Source organism: Oncorhynchus mykiss, chromosome 8 (assembly GCF_013265735.2).
Source record: "Oncorhynchus mykiss isolate Arlee chromosome 8, USDA_OmykA_1.1, whole genome shotgun sequence".
Lineage (NCBI taxonomy): Eukaryota > Metazoa > Chordata > Actinopteri > Salmoniformes > Salmonidae > Oncorhynchus > Oncorhynchus mykiss.
This window is the reverse complement of record NC_048572.1, coordinates 67,661,364-67,679,883: the sequence shown is the minus strand read 5'-3', so window position 1 is coordinate 67,679,883 and position 18,520 is coordinate 67,661,364. Positions and strand designations below refer to the sequence as shown.

At 45.4% G+C, this 18,520-nt stretch overlaps 1 protein-coding gene across 5 annotated transcripts in view; it reads right to left on the bottom strand.

Annotated features, from left to right (window-relative positions):
* Positions 1-18,520, bottom strand: part of LOC110530407 (laminin subunit alpha-3) — a 115,798-nt gene that overhangs the window by 13,759 nt on the left and 83,519 nt on the right. For all 5 annotated transcript variants that reach the window (XM_036986046.1, XM_036986043.1, XM_036986045.1 and 2 more), the window contains 23 exons: positions 16,670-16,871; positions 16,265-16,391; positions 15,709-15,848; positions 13,832-13,947; positions 12,586-12,797; positions 12,238-12,442; positions 11,846-11,990; positions 11,514-11,654; positions 10,966-11,127; positions 8,926-9,027; positions 8,716-8,799; positions 8,348-8,578; positions 5,624-5,737; positions 4,228-4,346; positions 3,905-4,086; positions 3,712-3,765; positions 3,451-3,602; positions 2,181-2,291; positions 1,928-2,039; positions 1,291-1,458; positions 824-1,020; positions 514-630; positions 241-395 (listed from right to left, as the gene is read on the bottom strand). In XM_036986046.1, coding sequence (XP_036841941.1) covers positions 241-395; positions 514-630; positions 824-1,020; positions 1,291-1,458; positions 1,928-2,039; positions 2,181-2,291; positions 3,451-3,602; positions 3,712-3,765; positions 3,905-4,086; positions 4,228-4,346; positions 5,624-5,737; positions 8,348-8,578; positions 8,716-8,799; positions 8,926-9,027; positions 10,966-11,127; positions 11,514-11,654; positions 11,846-11,990; positions 12,238-12,442; positions 12,586-12,797; positions 13,832-13,947; positions 15,709-15,848; positions 16,265-16,391; positions 16,670-16,871 — 3,348 coding nt within the window. The remainder of the gene's footprint in view (positions 1-240; positions 396-513; positions 631-823; positions 1,021-1,290; positions 1,459-1,927; positions 2,040-2,180; positions 2,292-3,450; positions 3,603-3,711; positions 3,766-3,904; positions 4,087-4,227; positions 4,347-5,623; positions 5,738-8,347; positions 8,579-8,715; positions 8,800-8,925; positions 9,028-10,965; positions 11,128-11,513; positions 11,655-11,845; positions 11,991-12,237; positions 12,443-12,585; positions 12,798-13,831; positions 13,948-15,708; positions 15,849-16,264; positions 16,392-16,669; positions 16,872-18,520) is intronic.

Genomic DNA, 18,520 nt, shown 5'->3' with positions numbered 1-18,520 from the left:
TGTTACAGAACCACAATGCCTGGCTCCAATAGTAGGTCGTTTACACTGAGCCTCTATTGCTCTCATTAATTGTGCTGAGCTATTATCTGGCATCTTTTGTTCTATCCTGTAAAATTGATATTTTTAACAATATCTGGCGACTTCCATTACCTAAAACACAAAAAGCTTTGAACTTGAGCTATACAACCAGCAGAAACTGCACTGTCCTCATAACCCAGGACCCAATTCCCTATAACTCACTCCTGTAGTTCCTTGGCCAGCTTGGCCAGGTTCTCAGCATGTTTCTCTGCTCGCTCCACAATGTCCTCTTTGGCCGCGGCCTGGGACATAGAGTTGACTTTCTTGGTGAGGGCAGTCCTGGCCCCGTCCAGTTGGGCAGCTAGCTGTTCATACTCCTGGAGAGAGGAGGAAGACGACAGGGTCACAGTGTTTTTACAGTCTTTTATGTCCAACAATCAACATTTCATTAAAGGGGAACCCTGATGTATTGTCATGGCTGGTCTGTGTGCTTACTGTCTTGCTGTCATCCAACATTCTAAGGAGGTCCTTTGTATCCTTCAACTGATCTTCTGCCATGGCTATCTGGTCCTGGACCTTCCTACGCTCTTTCCTCAGATCTTCCATACGTTTCTGAAGAACAAACACGATTCAATTGGTTAAGAGAACATTAAGCCAATGGAAACGTAATTGGGCAAACAATACTGATACCAACCATGAATTAACCATAGCAACGGAGACATGGTTACTGCACACACTAACAGCCTATACATGACTTCATAGTACCATCATGTTAGAAGTCTGGTACTGGGACTTTTATTATTACCAGGATGTCTTCCAGTGCCTCGGTGTTGAGTCCATTCTGAGAGTTGGCTTTCTTGACCATGTCCCCAGCCTGTTTCAGCGCCTCCTCCAGGTCCTTCAATTTAGCTGCATAGTCCTTCAACAGACCCTTCACCCTTTTGGCTGCTGCCTCATTCTGATCATACTGCTTCGTCACATTGGCCTTGATGTAGTCCAGCACTGGGAGAGAGGAACAGATTCGAATAGAAATAGAAACTGACATTCTCGCCTGAAGTTTTTATTTAAATCTCACCATTTTATTTGGTTGCTGATGGTATCAAACAATGTAGACATCGTTATTGTGACATTAGGCCTCTTATCTGTATCTTAGCTCAACCTAATGTGGTAGTGTTCTCGAACATCAGACGTCGATATTCTAATCTTTTGAAAGAATAGCTTTTAGGGATTTTAAGAGTTTTTGTTATTGAATGAACCAGGAAGAAGTCTTACGTTTCTGGGCCTCATCCCTCTCTATCTCAGCTGCATCTTTTTGTGGGTTGAAGTTCCTCTTCTCCATCTCCTTGACCATGCGTTCCGCCTCAGATAACATCTTAGCCAGGTTCTCACTGGGCACCACACCGCCACTGGAGCCAGACTCTGTCAGCTGCTGTAGCAGGACTACACCCAACACACATTCAGGTTTAGATAAAAGGGAGGGTGGGATGGGGGAGAAAGCAACAGAGAGAGAGAGAGAGAGAGAGAGAGAGAGAGAGAGAGAGAGAGAGAGAGAGAGAGGGGGGGGGGGGGGGGGGAGAGAGAGAGAGAGGGGGGGGGAGAGAGAGAGAGAGAGAGAGAGAGAGAGAGAGAGAGAGAGAGAGAGAGAGAGAGAGAGAGAGAGAGAGAGAGAGAGAGAGAGAGAGAGAGAGAAGAAAGAAAGAAAGAAAGAAAGAAAGAAAGAAAGAAAGAAAGAAAGAAAGAAAGAAAGAAAGAAAGAAAGAAAGAAAGAAAGGAGAGGGTGAGAGAGAAAACAGAGAAATAAAAGTCACAATAAAACAAAAGAGGATAATATGATAGAGAGACAGACCGAGGTGGACAAAGAGATTGAAAAAGAGAAAAAGCGAGTAAACAGGAATATTTTTTTTTTTACCCAGGATCTTCTTGAGCAGGTTCTTAGCTTCAGTATCCAGGTCTTTAGCTCTTAGATGAGTCTTACCCACATCCTCCAGGACTCTCTGGGCATCCACAGCCCTGTCATCTGCCTGAATGGACAACGAACAAACAAACAAACAAACACACATTAGCTCTACACAGCCAGCATATACACACCAAAACATATGCACAATTTCCCCCACTCATGACGAACCCTAATAAAAAGACATCAAGAAGTTCCAGTCCAGTACCTTGCCTTTGAGAGCGTTGATATCCTCGTTGACACTGAGAGTGTCCTGCTCTAGTTGGCTAACCGTAGGCTTCTGGCTGTTCACACTGGAACTGAACTTGTTCACCAGAGACTGTGGAGAGAGCACACAGCCTATTGTTCAATGCTTTATTATGACATGAGGGAGGGAGGGAGGGAGGGAGAGGAGAGGAGAGGAGAGGAGAGGAGAGGAGAGGAGAGGAGAGGAGAGGAGAGGAGAAAGAGCGAGAGAGTCATGTTTACTGTTATTTTCTGATTGACAAAGCAAGTGAAATAACAGACAGAGAGACAGACAGAAAGAGGAGGGAGAGAGCTCCAGTACAGTGGGATCAGGTTGTTGACTCCTCAGGCTGTTTGAGAGGTTGACAGAGTGTCTTGTTTACTCCTGTTAGCTTTATAAATGCTCACATTAACGTATGCTCACATGGAGTGTAGGAGCTGCTGCTACAACAAGTCCTGACCAGACCACTACCACTGCCGTACAGTGTGGTCTCTGACATGTGTTGACCCACAGCTCTGGGACAAACTGACTGACTTTATCCCACATGTAACTCTGTGTTATTGTTTTTTGTCGCACTGCTTTGCTTTATCTTGGCCAGGTTGCAGTTGTAAATGAGAACTTGTTCTCAACTGGCCTACCTGGTTAAATAAAGGGGAAATAAAAAATAAAAATAATTTTAATTAAAAAAAATTAGCTGATCAGGAGGATTCTGAAATCTGAAACGCAACCAATAAAATGTCATTTGATAATATGTTTGTGTTTTTGGTTTTAAAGAAGTCCTCATAAGGATAGTCAAACAAACGTGTGTGTGTGTTTCTGGGTTTAAAGAAGTGTGTGTTTCTGGTTTTAAAGAAGTCCTCATAAGGATAGTCAAACAAGGAAAATTGGGACAAGTGGGGTTACCTTGCCGGTCCCCCACAAGGACAAATGTTATGCGTAAGGGTTAGGTTCAGGGTTAGGTTTACAATTAGGGTTAGAAGGAGGGTTAAGGTTAGGTTACGGGTTAGGGGATATAGGATTTTGAATGGGAATCAATTGTTTGGTCCCCACAAGGATAGTAAAACAAACGTGTGGGTGTGTTGAAATGTGTGTTAGCACACAAGTGCATGTGTGCGTGCATTGAGAAGTAAGTGCACACTGTGTGTGTATATAAATTACTACTCCCTCCCTCTCTGTGGCCTGTGTAGCCAGAGGGCATGGTGGTACACTTCATTACAGTAACAGTACATATAGGCCATTAACGCATTAGTACCTTGGTCTCTGTGATGGCATTTTCCAGCTTCCCGAGTCTGTCCCGGGAGGAGGCGGAGATACTGGCGCTGTCCAGCTGAGTCTTAATTCTCGCCAGCTCCTCATCCAGACGCTGCAGGTCATTTATTAAGGTCTTGGCGCAGTCATCACACTCTGAGAACCACATAGACAAGTGTAATCAGTAGTTGATCATGACGAGGTAGGTGCCCCCATGTCCTGTCCTCTCGTTGAACCCATCAGACGTTACACAACAGACACTAACCGTGGCACTGCTCATCAGTGTTAGTGTCCCCTGGCTCCAAAGTGTTCTTGCACACTGTAGAAAGAGCAGAATTATGCATTATGCCATTGAATAAATAATAATAATGATGAACTGAGAATAACGCTATACCAATACACTCAATGGTGCGGGTTTTCTGAATATGTCATCATGTCTCAGTCACATCACCACTCACCCCCAGTCCTGGAGTCACAGCTGTTTCCATTGCCGTTACAGTCACAAGGCCTACAGCTTCCTCCAGCTGTCAATGGATCACCATAGTAACCAGGGGCACATCGTTCACACCTGTCTCCTGCGTAGCCTTGTTTACAAACACACTGGAACCCTCCAGCAGCCTCTCTGCAACCCACTGCAAAACTATAGTGGAATGATGAAGAGTACATTTAAACACTTGAATACTGGGCCAACAACAGTAAGTCAGTACACAGGTTTGATTCCACCAAAGAAGCATCTACTATGGTTGAGCGTGCCACTGATTGGTTCTTTGGTGACACTGACCTGTTAGCTGGCACACTGAAGGGGCACGGGCACACCCGGCATGACCTCTGGGCAGCATCTCCATAGTAACCCTCTTTGCAGCGCTCACATCGGTCTCCAGCCGTGTTGTATTGGCAGTTCTGTCCACAGGAATAGTAAAAAACATGGTTAGAGCACTTGAGCATGCCAATAAGAGAATCTAAATAGTAGAGTCTTAAAGTAATAGAGCTGTGATCCATCATAGTGTACACGTTCGTATCTGTTTAGACAGTGAGCAGCACAAGGTAGTGCTCTCTTATTAAATAACCAAGTAACAAAGAGAATCTATAGCCTCACTAATTTAATGAAAGTACCATAATAAAGATCATAGTGAGTCTAAACACTCTTTGTCCTTTTGTGGACAAAACCACACGGCCATACCCCACCACAGGGTTTATCTAACTGTACATTACATAAATCCTATTTTTACCACAAAGGAGGGTGGTTGTTTTTATGAGAGAGGAGGATGATGATAGGGAGATTCCAAACATTTCTGTTCTAATCCATTCACTAAAGTGATTTTGATGGACATTCACTGCAGAGAGAGACCGTGCTCAGCCATGTGCGTCTGTCTGTCCGTAGTGCTCTGGGTTCCTTAGGCCTGGAGAGAGGCACTGCTCTTGAGGGGCTTGTGTAAGATGAGAAGAGATAAGAGAGAAATGGAGGGAGAGAGAGAGAGAGCGAGCGAGCGAGAATGAAATAGATGGTGAGAGAGAAAGAGAGGGAGGGAGGGGAGGGCGAGATAGAGGGAGATAAGAGAGAGAGAAAGGGAGAACGAGAGAGAGGAGAATATAGAGTGCTGCATGGGATTTTAGAGATCTAGATTTTCACCCTCCACTCCACCCTGCCATCCGTGACAGAAGGAGACAGATGAAGGCTCCCCTAGGGGCTAATGTAGACCCATATCACATTTACATGTGATCACATCTACTAACACAGACCCACATCAGTCAATACTTTAATGTGGTTAGCCTGCTATGGTACAGAACAGTATGTGGTAACACCCGGGTAGGGTGGGATGCCCATGGGGGACCCACAGAAATGCCCAGTGGCATGGGTAAGATGTCCAGACTATGACTGATGACTGGACTGTGGCTTACCTTGGAGTCAGATGGGATGACTTAGGTATTGTACCTTCATATGCGGTTATGGTCACTTCACTCTTGAGTGCTGAGTCAGAACCTGTGTGTGTGTGTGTGTGTGTGTGTGTGTGTGTGTGTGTGTGTACATGTGTGTACACGTGTGTACATGTGTGTACATGTGTGTTCTTACCAGGCACCTCCCAGTCTATTCTCTCTCTCTGTGTGTGTATGTGTGTGTGTGTGTGTGTGTGTGTGTGTGTACATGTGTGTACATGTGTGTACATGTGTGTTCTTACCAGACACCTCCCAGTCCTCTCGTCACACTCGTTGGCCAGGCCGTTACAGGAGCAGGGCACACAGAGACCCAGGTAGGGTCCACTGCCGTCTCTATAGTAACCAGTGGCACAGTTCTGGAACAGAGAAACACAAACATCAGACAAGAATACAGACACATCAAATACATTCAGTAGATACAGCAATACTTCATGGAAAGTCAGAGCTTTAAAAGTGATGTCTAGCTCAATGGGACTCAATGGATGAATAACAAAAAATATGAAAGAGCCACACAAGTTCTATCACAAACAGAACACAATACTAAATACACGTTTCAAAACAACACACTTAATTCCCACACAGAAGAACATTTTACCATTCAAAGTGGCAGTGTTTGAGTAGATAAAGGCTGTCTGAGTTTACCTCAGCTAATCTGCCTAGCAACAGAGAATGACTGATCTCACAAATGTTCCAAACTGTTCGCAGGTGGGGTGTGTCACCAGCACCACGCTGAATACAAGACATCACACCACGCACCACTGCCAAACATACCCTTTGCTCTGTAAGATTACAGTCTGGAAGTCAACTGATGTCCTACAGGTCTAACTCATGCACAGAGCGGCCACACATACATTACAGACAGTACATCCGTTTGTAAGCCAGCAGACTTCACCACTGCTTGACTTCCATGGGTTTACCTGGATCTGAGAACTGGAACCTTGGTCGTCAAAATACGGATACTGAACAGTCTGTCCTCTGTCATTCACAGAAGGGTACTGAACAGTCTGTCCTCTGTCATTCACAGAAGGGTACTGGACTCGTTGGGTCCCCTGATCATTCACAGAAGGGTAGTGGACTCTTTGGGTCCCCTGATCATTCACAGAAGGGTACTGGACTCGTTGGGTCCCCTGATCATTCACAGAAGGGTACTGGACTCGTTGGGTCCCCTGATCATTCACAGAAGGGTAATGTACTCTTTGTCCTCCCTGGTCATGTATGAAAGGATAATCTATTCTCTGTGCCTCTCGGTCATGCTGTCTGGGATAGCGGTTCCTCTCTCCCCTGGAATATGGTCTGTGTCCTGCGCTGCATAGTCCCAGTAAGGTTCCCCATAGCAGGACCTGTAGTAGCACGTCTCTCCCTCTCTGGTGTCTGTGTGCACTCGTGCCTGACATCACTCCCGTTTACTCTGAAATAACTCCCTGCCTCTGCCTCTTAAACACTCACAGACTCACACGTAGAGGACACGCCCCATCACTCATGTACAGCACCTGAGTCAGTGCCGCAGTCAGAGCAATGTAGCAGCATGCACACCCACACACACACACACTGACATACGTGCACATCACACACACATTTATTCTCATAACTATTTTCAAAAATACAACTTCGCTTACACTAACAAACAGTCTAAAGGAAAATCCTAATGTTGCTCGGGTGTGGTTCCACCTGGGAGACTGAATGAGTGTGTTTTGGATCGTGTGTGTTAATGTGTGTCCATAGGGTATCTTTGTGAGTATGCCAGTGTGATTGTGTGGTTCTGTGAATAATACTCATAGACCTCCAGACAGTACAGAAGATCACTCACACCTAGAATACACACACACACATTGTGTCTGTCTGGTTGAGGGTGGTGAGTAACACCGTCCCAGGTTGCCAGATACCACACAGGCTGTGTGTCAGCGTGCCTTTCCTTTTTATTACTGCCGCCGGCTATATATTATCCATTTCCTCTGAACACACCTGATTACAGGACGTCGATATCACACACACACACACACACACACACACACACACACACACACAGAATAACACTGCTTAGAGCACAACCACAAAATGGGGAAAAACAACTCAATCAAGTCAAATGAAAATCCATTGTAAAGTCATCAGGACACTGTTGCCAGGGTAACAAGACCACATCTTCACTGTCAGCCGCCCATCCCTAGGGGTTACACACCAAAAATGGTTTCATCTACATTCAATTTAATATGTGGATTTTCAGGGGGGAAATGCTTACAGAGACCCACCCATGCACTAAACACCCCAAGGGGAAGAATTCTGTTGAAACTTGATGACCATCGTACTGTAAATGTTTTTTTATTGTATTTTATTTTAACTGCTGTTACCATGCCACAGTGGAGCACTTTACAGCAGTAATTGTATGTCTAATATTATGTCATGGTGATTGTACATCTTCTCCCTCTGCCTGGGGCTACTGGGCTTGGCTGATGAACTCAGACACACACAGACACACAGGGTTTTTTTCCAGGACATTCCACACAGGGTTGTTTAAACCGTCGTCTCTATGATGGGCTGAAGGGTTTTTCCTCTGCCTGCCAGTGACCTCACTCACCCCGGGCGTTTGGGCGTGTTACAACTCTTCTCTTTTCTAAAATGACTAGACCTATCAGTCGTCACCTCTCTCTCTCTCAGCCCCTCCTGTATTCTTTCTCTCTCTACTACCTTCTCCTAATCCTTTTCGCTCTCCCACTGTCTTTCCCACCTCTCCTTCCCAATCCCAAACTGACCTTTAGCCCAAGCTCCCAGCCCTGCTCGTTGTGCACCTGAGAGCTAAAAGTCCATCTTGCCTTGGATATACTACCATTTCCAAAATAAGACTCCAAGGCACCCCAGAAGTACTCTTCAAATCTTTAACCATATTGCTTATGCCTGTATGACCCCTGTATGTCAATATGAAACACCTAGGGGACTAGGAGTGAACAAGATCATTACGGCCCGAGTCAAACCTGGCAGGAGTCTCCTCTGTAGAGAGGGGAACAGGCACACTGCTCCACGGTGCTGGCAGGGCCACCGGACCCCGTGTCTGTAGCCTCCTCCAGGCCTACCTCCCCCAGACTGAGTCTCTGGCTCTGGGTGAAGTAAAGAGCCCGCACCCTCAGTGCCACCAGCCCAGCCAGGACCACCATCAGATCCTCCCTGGACACAGGCCGGTTGGTGCCGGCGTGACGCCAGTTCCCCTGCACATAACACACAGATAGGTATTAGTGAGGGAGTGTACACTTTGAAGTGCTTTAAAGGTGTTGTTCACAACAGATAGAATGGAATAAGGACTCAGTTTGACCACGTTTTAGGTAGGAAAAAATGTTTTCTATACCTCCACTAGCTGGACTCTGCCCTGGTGGAGTCTGTCTGGTTCGGGGGTCTTTGGGGCCATGTGGACCAGGGCCATCTCCTTGCCCTGAGGACATCACAGAGAAACAACACTGGGTTACTCACAACAGGAAGTGAGTTATACACGACTTATACACCAATAAGAGAGATGTCATAATTAGCCGTGAGTGATGATATGTCATACTGTACGTACACTGAGCAAGACATCAGGTCTGCGGTCCAGCAAAGACATCCCCTCACTAGGAATCCCAAATGACTTGGCCTGGTAGGTCAGGTATCCCCCATAGGAAGACACCTGAAACAGGAGCAGAGCATACCGTCAGAGTCACTGGGACTGGGTCTAAACTATAGAAATTAATAAATAAAAATAAATAATTCTATGGTCTGAATCAGTGCAGAACTGGGGGGTATATTACAAAGCAGGAACAAGGAGTTTTTTTATTTATTTTTTATTTATTTAACCTTTATTTAACTAGGCTAGTCAGTTAAGAACAAATTCTTATTTACAATGACGGTCTACCCCGCCAAAACCCTAACCCAGACGATGCTGGGCGAATTGTGTGCTGCTCTATGGGACTCCCAATCACGGCCGGTTGTGATACAGCCTGGAATTGAACTAGGGTCTGTAGTGACGCCTCTAGCACTGAGATGCAGTCCCTTAGACCGCTGCTCTACTCGGGATGCTGGCCTTCTAGGCAGAGTTGCAAAGAAAAAGCCTTATCTTAGACTGGCCAATAAAAATAAAAGATTAAGATGGGCAAAATAACAGACACTGGACAGAGGAACTCTGCCTAGAAGGCCAGCATCCCGGAGTCGCCTCTTCACTGTTGACGTTGAGACTGGTGTTTTGCGGGTACTGTTTAATGAAGCTGCCAGTTGAGGACGTGTGAGGCGTCTGTTTCTCAAACTAGACACAAATGTATTTGTACTCTTGCTCAGTTGTGCACCGGGGCCTCCCACTCATCTTTCTATTCTGGTTAGGGCCCGTTTGCACAGTTCTGTGAAGGGAGTAGTACACAGCGTTGTACAAGATCTTCAGTTTCTTGGCAATTTCTCGCATGGAATAGCCTTCATTTCTCAGAACAAGAATACATAGACGAGGTTCAGAAGAAAGTTATTTGTTTTGGGCCATTTTAAGCCTGAAATTAAACCCACAAATGCTGATGCTCTAGATACTCAACTAGTCTAAAAAAAAGGCCAGTTGTATAGCTTCTTTAATCAGAACAACATGTGCTAACCTAATTGCAAAAATGGTTTTATAATGATCAATTAGCCTTTTAAAATGATAAACTTGGATTAGCTAACACAACGTGCCATTGGAATACATGAGTGATGTTTGCTGAAAATGTGCCTCTGTACACTTATGGAGATATTCCATAAAAAATCTGCCGTTTCTAGCTATAATAGTCATTTCCAAAATTAACAATGTCTACACTGTATTTCTGATCAATTTGATGTTATTTTAATGGATAAAAAAAAAGTGCTTTTATTTTTATTTTAAAAAAAGGACATTTCTAAGTGACCCCAAACTTATGAATGGTAGGGTATATATGGTATATTTAAGACAAGCTTGAAATGGGCATGGTCTAATTGACTCAGCAACCAAGAACACACATCCAAGTTGAGTTATTTCTGGTTGTTTATTGAAGTTAGCTGGATAATGCATAGATCCTACTTTGTAGCATACCCCCCAGGTCAAAGCACTATTGGTTAGGCTCTATGGCAGCTGCTAAGACTGACTCCTCGTATACTCTTCCTGTTGACACTGAATTCACCACTAAATAACAATTTATCAAATGTTAAAGCTAGAGTCCTTAATTAAAAGAATAAAGTGATCGCCCCGCCTCTGTTTTGGTAAAAAAAAAAAGATGAGGGATGGGCCTGGAGAAATGTAACCACACTCAAATTCACAGGCAGAGCTATGGATGCAAGGACTGACCATCCATGATATCAAAATTATAGTTTTAACGCTAGATAGTGTTTGTTTACATTTACATTGTTTACAAACATTGGAGCAAAACAAGCTGAAATTTTGGGTTCTGTCGGTGTATGACAGTTGAACTAACCTCATGAGCCCAAAAATGGATGTAGTAACTAAGGATTCTAGCTTAAAATGCTCAAGTCTAATATAAAAAGACCTTCCAAATGTTACTGAAACATATCCTCTTTATTAAACTGAACTATTCTATAAACAGTACATGTGCTCCTCCTGAGTCCCACTCGCTCCACTCACCCTGTCTCCCAGGTAGGATGGAGGCGCCACCCAGTGGAGGAGCTGAGTAGTGCCAGGCAGCTCCTGTATGTCTGCTACCACTGTGTTACTGGATGGGTTGAGAACTGATGTCACCTCCTCCTGGTCAGCTCTCTCCAGACGCCAGCCACGCATGTCCACAAACTAGTGGAAGCGGATGGAAAGAGAATTGTACTATATATTATAGCTCTGTGATTAGGTGAAATACCATTATAGGAATAGAATAGCATGCTGTGGTATGCAATGGAGCGCAATGGGTTTATGTTCCGCAGGTGTAGCAAAGCTGTGGGTATATCCGGTCTATGGAATTTGGGTTGATGCAACACTGGTTATGTTTGTTGGATCATGTGTCTGAACAAGTACATAATAATAATAACACGCCATTTTAGATTTCTATAGACCAGAAACCCAATAATGTATCAATGAAAACACCTTAAAATCTTCACACACACATATACAAACACACAACCATACAAATGCATGCACACACACACACACACACACACACACACACACACACACACACGCACCTTCCCCCTGCGTTTGCGGGTGCTCTGACACTGGCTGTTGGCTCCAAAGCAGAAGCAGCTGATGCAGCCCCTGGGGTGGGAGGGGTCAAAGTGGAAGGACCCATCTCTACAGGCATCACAGAGGGCTCCCTGGACGTTTCTCTACAACAACAGAAAAAACATGTTAAACTGCGAAAGCCAGTGGTCAAAATATTGTTATGGCGTAGGTAAACACTTAAGGGAATTATATGGCAGTGTACAGAGTCTTCCTATTTGTAAATGTACACATACAGTACTGTAGATAATCATTCTTCCTTTTACAAGTAGTATATTTATCGTGTATAGTCAGTCACCTTGCAGAGGCACTGCCCTGTGTCAGGGTGGCAGACGTCTGTTGTGACTCCTCCCTTGTTACAGCTACATGGGAGACACTCAGGGAACCTGTAGAAACCTGCAGCGCACCGGTCACACTGGCGCCCCCCGATCCTGGGCTTACATCTACAGGCACGCACGCGCACGTACGCACACACACACACACACACACACACACACACACAAAGCATGTCAGAACAGGGTCAAATTTAAAGAGCTATGGTCACACTTACATTTTATTTGGAGGGAATAGGCATATACGAATAAACACACAATAATCTAACAATAATTCACAATCACCACATATGATACACACTGGCATTAGTGACACATACTGTATGATGTATGTCAGATCAGACAGAAGGCCACTCACATGCATTGTCCGGTATCACGGTCACAGTCTCTCCCTGCGTTGGGCCTGACTCCGCTGGGGGAGCAGTCACAGCCCTCACAGCCCACTAGAGGGTGGTAGCTAAATGTCTGGCTCTCACACACATCACAGGCTGGCTTCACTGTCTGGGGCGGGCAGATACACTGGCCTGTCACCTCATGGCACAGCCGCTGGCCACACTCACAGGCTGAAGGGGAACAAAGGATATAGACAGGTTAGGGTAGGACACTGTGTGTGTGTGTGTGTGTGTGTGTGTGTGTGTGTGTGTGTGTGTGTGTGTGTGTGTGTGTGTGTGAGAGAGAGACATTTTAGTAAGTCAAATCCACTCACGTTTGCAGTAGGGGAAGCCGTAGTATCCTGTGGCGCATCGTGTACACTGTCGACCGATGACATGGGGCCGACAGGGACACTGGCCCCCTACAGGGTTACAGGTGGGCCCCGTGGCTCCTGACTTATCACAGTAGCAAGGCAGGGCCCCATCACTGTAGGCTGCTACCAGGGAGCGTGTTGAGACTTGGCAGAACTGGGAGGAGGTTCTAGGGCTGTGGGAAGTTGGATCAGGACGAGAACATTCAGGTCAGGGGTCAATCAAAAAAAGTAATTCTGAAATTCTCCAGTTACAGTTTTTACATCCACACATTTAAAGGTAGACAAAGCAAAATGACATTTCCAAGAGGAGCACCCCAGATATTGAGATGAACGAGACACAAGACTTCGCTCTCACACAGTCACACACAGTATCTGCGCATGTGCACGGGTTCGCCTCACGCTGTTCAGAGCAAAGTAGCCAGGGCACCAAACAGTGGTGTTGTTGCGAAAATGTACCCACTATGATGTTTACTTTCTGCAAATACGTCAAATCGCTGAGTCTATCTTTACAAATTATTTAATCATTTAAAAAAAACTTTTACCCCTTTTTCTCCACAATTTTGTGGTATCCAATTGGTAGTTACAGACTTGTCTCATCGCTGCAACTCCGTACGGACTCGGGATGTGTCGGAGGAAACACCGTACACCTGGCGACCATGTCAGCATGCACTGCGCCCGGCCCGCCACAGGAGTCGCTAGAGCACGATGGGACAAGGACATCCCTGCCAGCCAAACCCTCCCCTAACCCGGGTGACGTTGGACCAATTGTGCGTTGCCCCATGGGTCTCCCGGTCGAGGCCGGCAGCGACAGAGCCTGGACTCGAACCAGGATCTCGAGTGGCACAGCTAGAAACTGCGATGCAGGCTGAGTCTACCTTTACCTTTAACATGCATTGTAAAAGCTTGTAAATTATTGGAAAATTCACCACTGATCAACTACTAGAGGGCTTTATTTAGAATAACATCCAAGGACGGTATTGTGGATGGGATTCCCTAGGAAGGATATTCTGGTAATATATTAGTGTAGGAAGCAAATACCTCAAATATACTTAAGTTTCAAATAAACATCAAATGATCCTACAATATCAATCATACTCATTCATCTAATCTTCAAATCACTCAGCAAAGCAGTTGAACCCATTCCACAAGGCAAGTTGTTTTGCTAGGGCTAAGTCTTGAGAGCACGGTCAGTGAACTGAATACTTACTCTATATAAAAGCCTTGACCTTCACACTGTCTGGTGAAATCAGATGACTTATCCAGTGGCTTCTCTTTCAGTAGATCAGGGGTGTAGCTATCATCAGGAACCACCAAGATATAATCCTGAAGAAAAGGAACAAAACATAACAAATCTTGTCAAAACCAAACAAGTTGGTAGGCTTGTCTCTCTGAAACACTTCCACTTTGATACTTATCATAGCTTAAGAAACGGTTTTATCTGACAGACTTCAAATTGAAAAAAGGTTTGGGCATTTCAGTGATACGTTGAGCTGTTTTGTTGTTGTTGGTCTGCAGTGGCATACCACGTGGGGTATGCTGCATTATAAACTGGGTGGTTCGAGCCCTGAATGCTGATTGGCTGACAGACGTGGTACTGTATATTCGACTGTATACCACAGGTATGACAAAATATTTATTTTTACTGCTCTAATTACATTGGTAACCAGTTTATAATAGCAATAAGGCACCTCAGGGGTTTGTGGTATATGGCCAATATAGCACGGCTAAGGGCTGTATCCAGGCACTCCTTATTACTTAATTAAACACCCTACAACAGGGGTCAGCAACAGGAGGCCCGTAGCCCAAATAGGCACACAAGTGATATGTAATACTAATAAATATTTTGTTTTGGGTGAAAAAAAAGACTCAAATCACCAGTAATCCAGATTAAAATGTGTTTCATTTAGGAAATCTGTCCCCAAGTATTCCCACAAATAAAAAAAATAGACATAGGGTATGTAATCTTGTCTCTATGTAATTTTCTTTCTCTTTTTGGGCTTAAATTTGGTAAATTTGCAGTGTACAAATGATTATAATTGTGTTCCAGACCCCCAACCATCTACTCCGACCCCAAAAAATTGGCCCGCATCTAAATCTAGTTGCCTACCCCTGCTCTACAGCAAATACAAACGTAGCTGTGTGTTTCACTTTGTTACAAGGTTGGAAAGCTCTAACAGTGTGCAGTGGAGTGTTGCCAGGTAGAATACAGTACCGCATTGTTGTTGTTTGGGACATGATATAACACGGAGGAGAGAGTCTCACAGTGCCAACCTTGTAAACCTCTAATACAGCATACTAAAGGCCGAGATTCTTGGCTCCTAAATTACACTACAGGCATCACCTAGTCTGGGTTTTCTTTAAGACAGGAATCTTACACCACCTTACAGTATGGCCAAAGATGATCAACTGACAAACGGTCTCTGTTCTCTTCTACGATCCACATTAACATGCTGAAATGAAGCAGCATTTTTTTTTTTAAATTAACATTTTTATTTTACCCCTTTTTCTCCCCAATTTCAAGGTATCCAATTGGTAGTAGTTACTGTCTTGTTTCATCGCTGCAACTCCCGTACGGACTCGGGAGAGGCGAAGGTCGAGAACGGACTCAGGAGAGGCGAAGGTCGAGAGCCATGCATCCTTCGAAACACAACCCAACCAAGCCGCACTGCTTCTTGACACAATACACATCCAACCCGGAAGCCGGCCGCACCAATGTTTCCGGAGGAAACACCGTACACCTAGCGACCTGGTCAGCGTGTACTGCGCCCGGTCCGCCACAGGAGTCGCTAGTGCGCGATGAGACAAGGATATCCCTGCCTGGCCAAACCCTCCCTAACTCCGGATGACGCTGGGCCAATTGTGCAGCGCCCCATGAGCCTCCCAGTCGCGGCCGGCTGCGGCAGAGACTGGGCTCGAACCCAGAATCTCTGGTGGCACCTTAGACCACTGCGCCACCCGGGAGGCCATTGAAGCAACAATTTGGGCATGTATTCTTAGTGGTATGCTAGTATAGACATTGAACATTGCCAGAGTAAGGAATTGACCCAGTGACCATGACTGACCAACAAATTGTATGTGACTGACCAGAGTGAGAGTCTTCCTGGGTGGAACCTTGAGAGAGATGGCCAGGTCTTGCTGGGGAAGGTCCAGAGCAATGCGCCTCTCAGCGATGACCACCTTCCTGCAGCAAGAGACACCAGGGCAGAAGGAGGCGTTTACAAAGCCTGGGGGGAGAGAGGGATGTGGGGGAGGAGCAGAGGCAAGGTAAAGGAGAGAGAGGGAGGAGTAGAAAGAGAGAAGGGGAAAAGACATCAGTTGCGCCACGCGGTAATCCCTCCCCATCAACCCCCATTCCCATCAAAAGTGTGTCCGAGGCCTTTGATCATCTTGTCATGTGGGGCGAGAGTCAGATGCCTAATCTGCTCTTAAAAGAGAATCACCCCCATCACCAGAGACCACTAGAACCCCCCCAAAACCTTTCCTTCTACAACAATACCATAGAATAAGGAACTAGCTACTATGTTCATGACAATTGATCACATTCATTCTTTGTAGATTTCCTGTATCTTATACACTCTCTATCCAACCATATCTATCTGGGTCAACCTCTTTATACACCTACATTGCGCACCAAACTCACCAGTCCAGGTGCGTCCAGCCTCCACCCGCACTTCTACAGGGAAGGTGGTGTGTTCAGGTTGGCAGTAGTGAACCACAAACACATACCTGCCAGGAGCTTCCACTCTGGCACTGAAACTGATCTCATTCTGGAGAAACACAACACAGGATGAACACATGTTGAGAAACATCCTCTGGTCAATACCACAGAGACAGTAAGAGATGAGAGAAAGTGTGTTTGCATAATTTGAAACATGCTCATTATCTAACATACAGCTATAATATATTTAGAACTAAATATGTCAGAGTTACTGCCATTAATGTTAGTGAAGCTGAGGGCTTCATGTCTCAAGCCCCACATGCTTTCCAGTGCCAGGTCCCACTCCAAGCAGCAGCAGCATTATGTGGGCCATCTCCATGCATGTACCTGGGGAGATTTTAGTAGTACCCCTTCACTCTGAACTCCAGGGAGAGGGAACCCCCCTGCCCCTGACTGTCGTCTCTGTCTCCACTCCTCAATCTCCCTCTGCTGGGGGACGACCCGTTGGGAGGAGAGGCGCCCGTCACGAGCTGCATCCAGAACCAGGGCTGAGGAGGGCCTGTCATACTGGCTGAGAACACAGTACTGACTGGAGGGAGGGATGGAAGGAGGGATGAGAGGAGGGGGAACAGAACAGATGAGGGGAAGGTTGGTTAAAGCAACTCTGAGGGCGCATCTAAAATGGCACCCTATTCCCTATATATAGTGCACTACAGTCTTCGGCTGTCTCAATAAGTTAACCTTTTTTGGTTCCAGGTAGAACCCTTTTGGTTCTGTGGAAAGGGTTCTGTCACGCCATGACCTTAGAGAGCCGTTTTATTTCTCTATTTGGTTTGGGCAGGGTGTGATTTGAGTGGGCATTCTATGTTTTCTATTTCTTTGTATTTGGCCGAGTGTGGTTCCCAATCAGAGGCAGCTGTCTATCGTTGTCTCTGATTGGGTATCATCATTTCCCACCTAATGTTGTGTGTAATTATGTATTTTCTGTGTGTGTTTGTGGGCGCCATGGTTGCATCACGTTCGGTTTCTGTTTACCTGTTTTTTGTGAAGGTTTCATTTTATTAAAGATGTGGAATTACATACACGCTGCGCCTTGGCTCATTTATGACGGGGAGTTTGAAGACAGTGAACGTGACAGGTTCGACATGGAACCCAAAAGGATTCTACCTGGAACTAAAAAGGGTTCTTCAAAGGGTTCTCATATGGGGACAGACGAAGAACCTTTATTGGTTCAAGATAGCACCTTTTTTTTTAAAGAGTGCACTTTAGACCAGGGCCCATTTCAGATGCAGCCTCCGAGGGCTTCTGAAGTGTTTGCCAAGCACTACTGGGAAACACAGATGGGTTATTACCAGGGTCAGTGACCAGTTAAAGGCTGTGACCTGTGAAATCTTGAGTAAGCAGCTTTCAAATGATGACATCAGAATAACTATCACATTAATGTATATAAATCCCAACTAAATTACTCACACCACACACAGAGCGAACCCACTGATCCCGCTGCATTCCCCTAAAGACTTCATATTTACCCCCAAAGCCCTTTCCTGCAGTCAAATGAGCTAGTGGCCTCATGGGTGGAATGTTTTCCATTGTTTCTATGTGAAATAGTTTTGTTACATTTCAGTCTTCTGTGATGTATACTGAACAAAAATATAAATGTAACATGCAACCATTTCAAAGATTTTACTGAGTTACAGTTCATATAAGGAAATCAGTCAATTGAAATAAATTCGATGGGCCCTAATCTATGGATTTCACGTGACTGAGCAGGGGAGCAGCCATAGGTGGGCCTGGGAGGGCATAGGCCCACCCACTGGGGAGCCAGGCCCAGCCAATCAGAATGCGTTTTTCCCCACAAAAAGGGCTTTATTACAGGCAGAAATACTCCTCAGTTTAATAAGCTTTCCAGGTCGCTGGTCTCAGACGATCCCACAGGTGAAGAAGCCGGATGTGGTGGTCCAGGGCTGGCATGGTCTCCGGTTGTGAGGCCGGTTGGACGTACTGGAAAATTCACTAAAACAACGTTGGAGGCGGCTTATGGTAGAGGAAATGAACATTAAATTCTCTGGCACCCACTCTGATGGATATTCCTGCAGTCAGCATGCCAATTGCACACTCACTCAACACTTTAAGACCCTGGTGAGGATGACAAGCACGCAAATGAGCATCCCTGAGACAGTTTCTGACAGTTTGTGCAGGAATTCTTCTGTTGTGCAAACCTACAGCTTCATCAGCTGT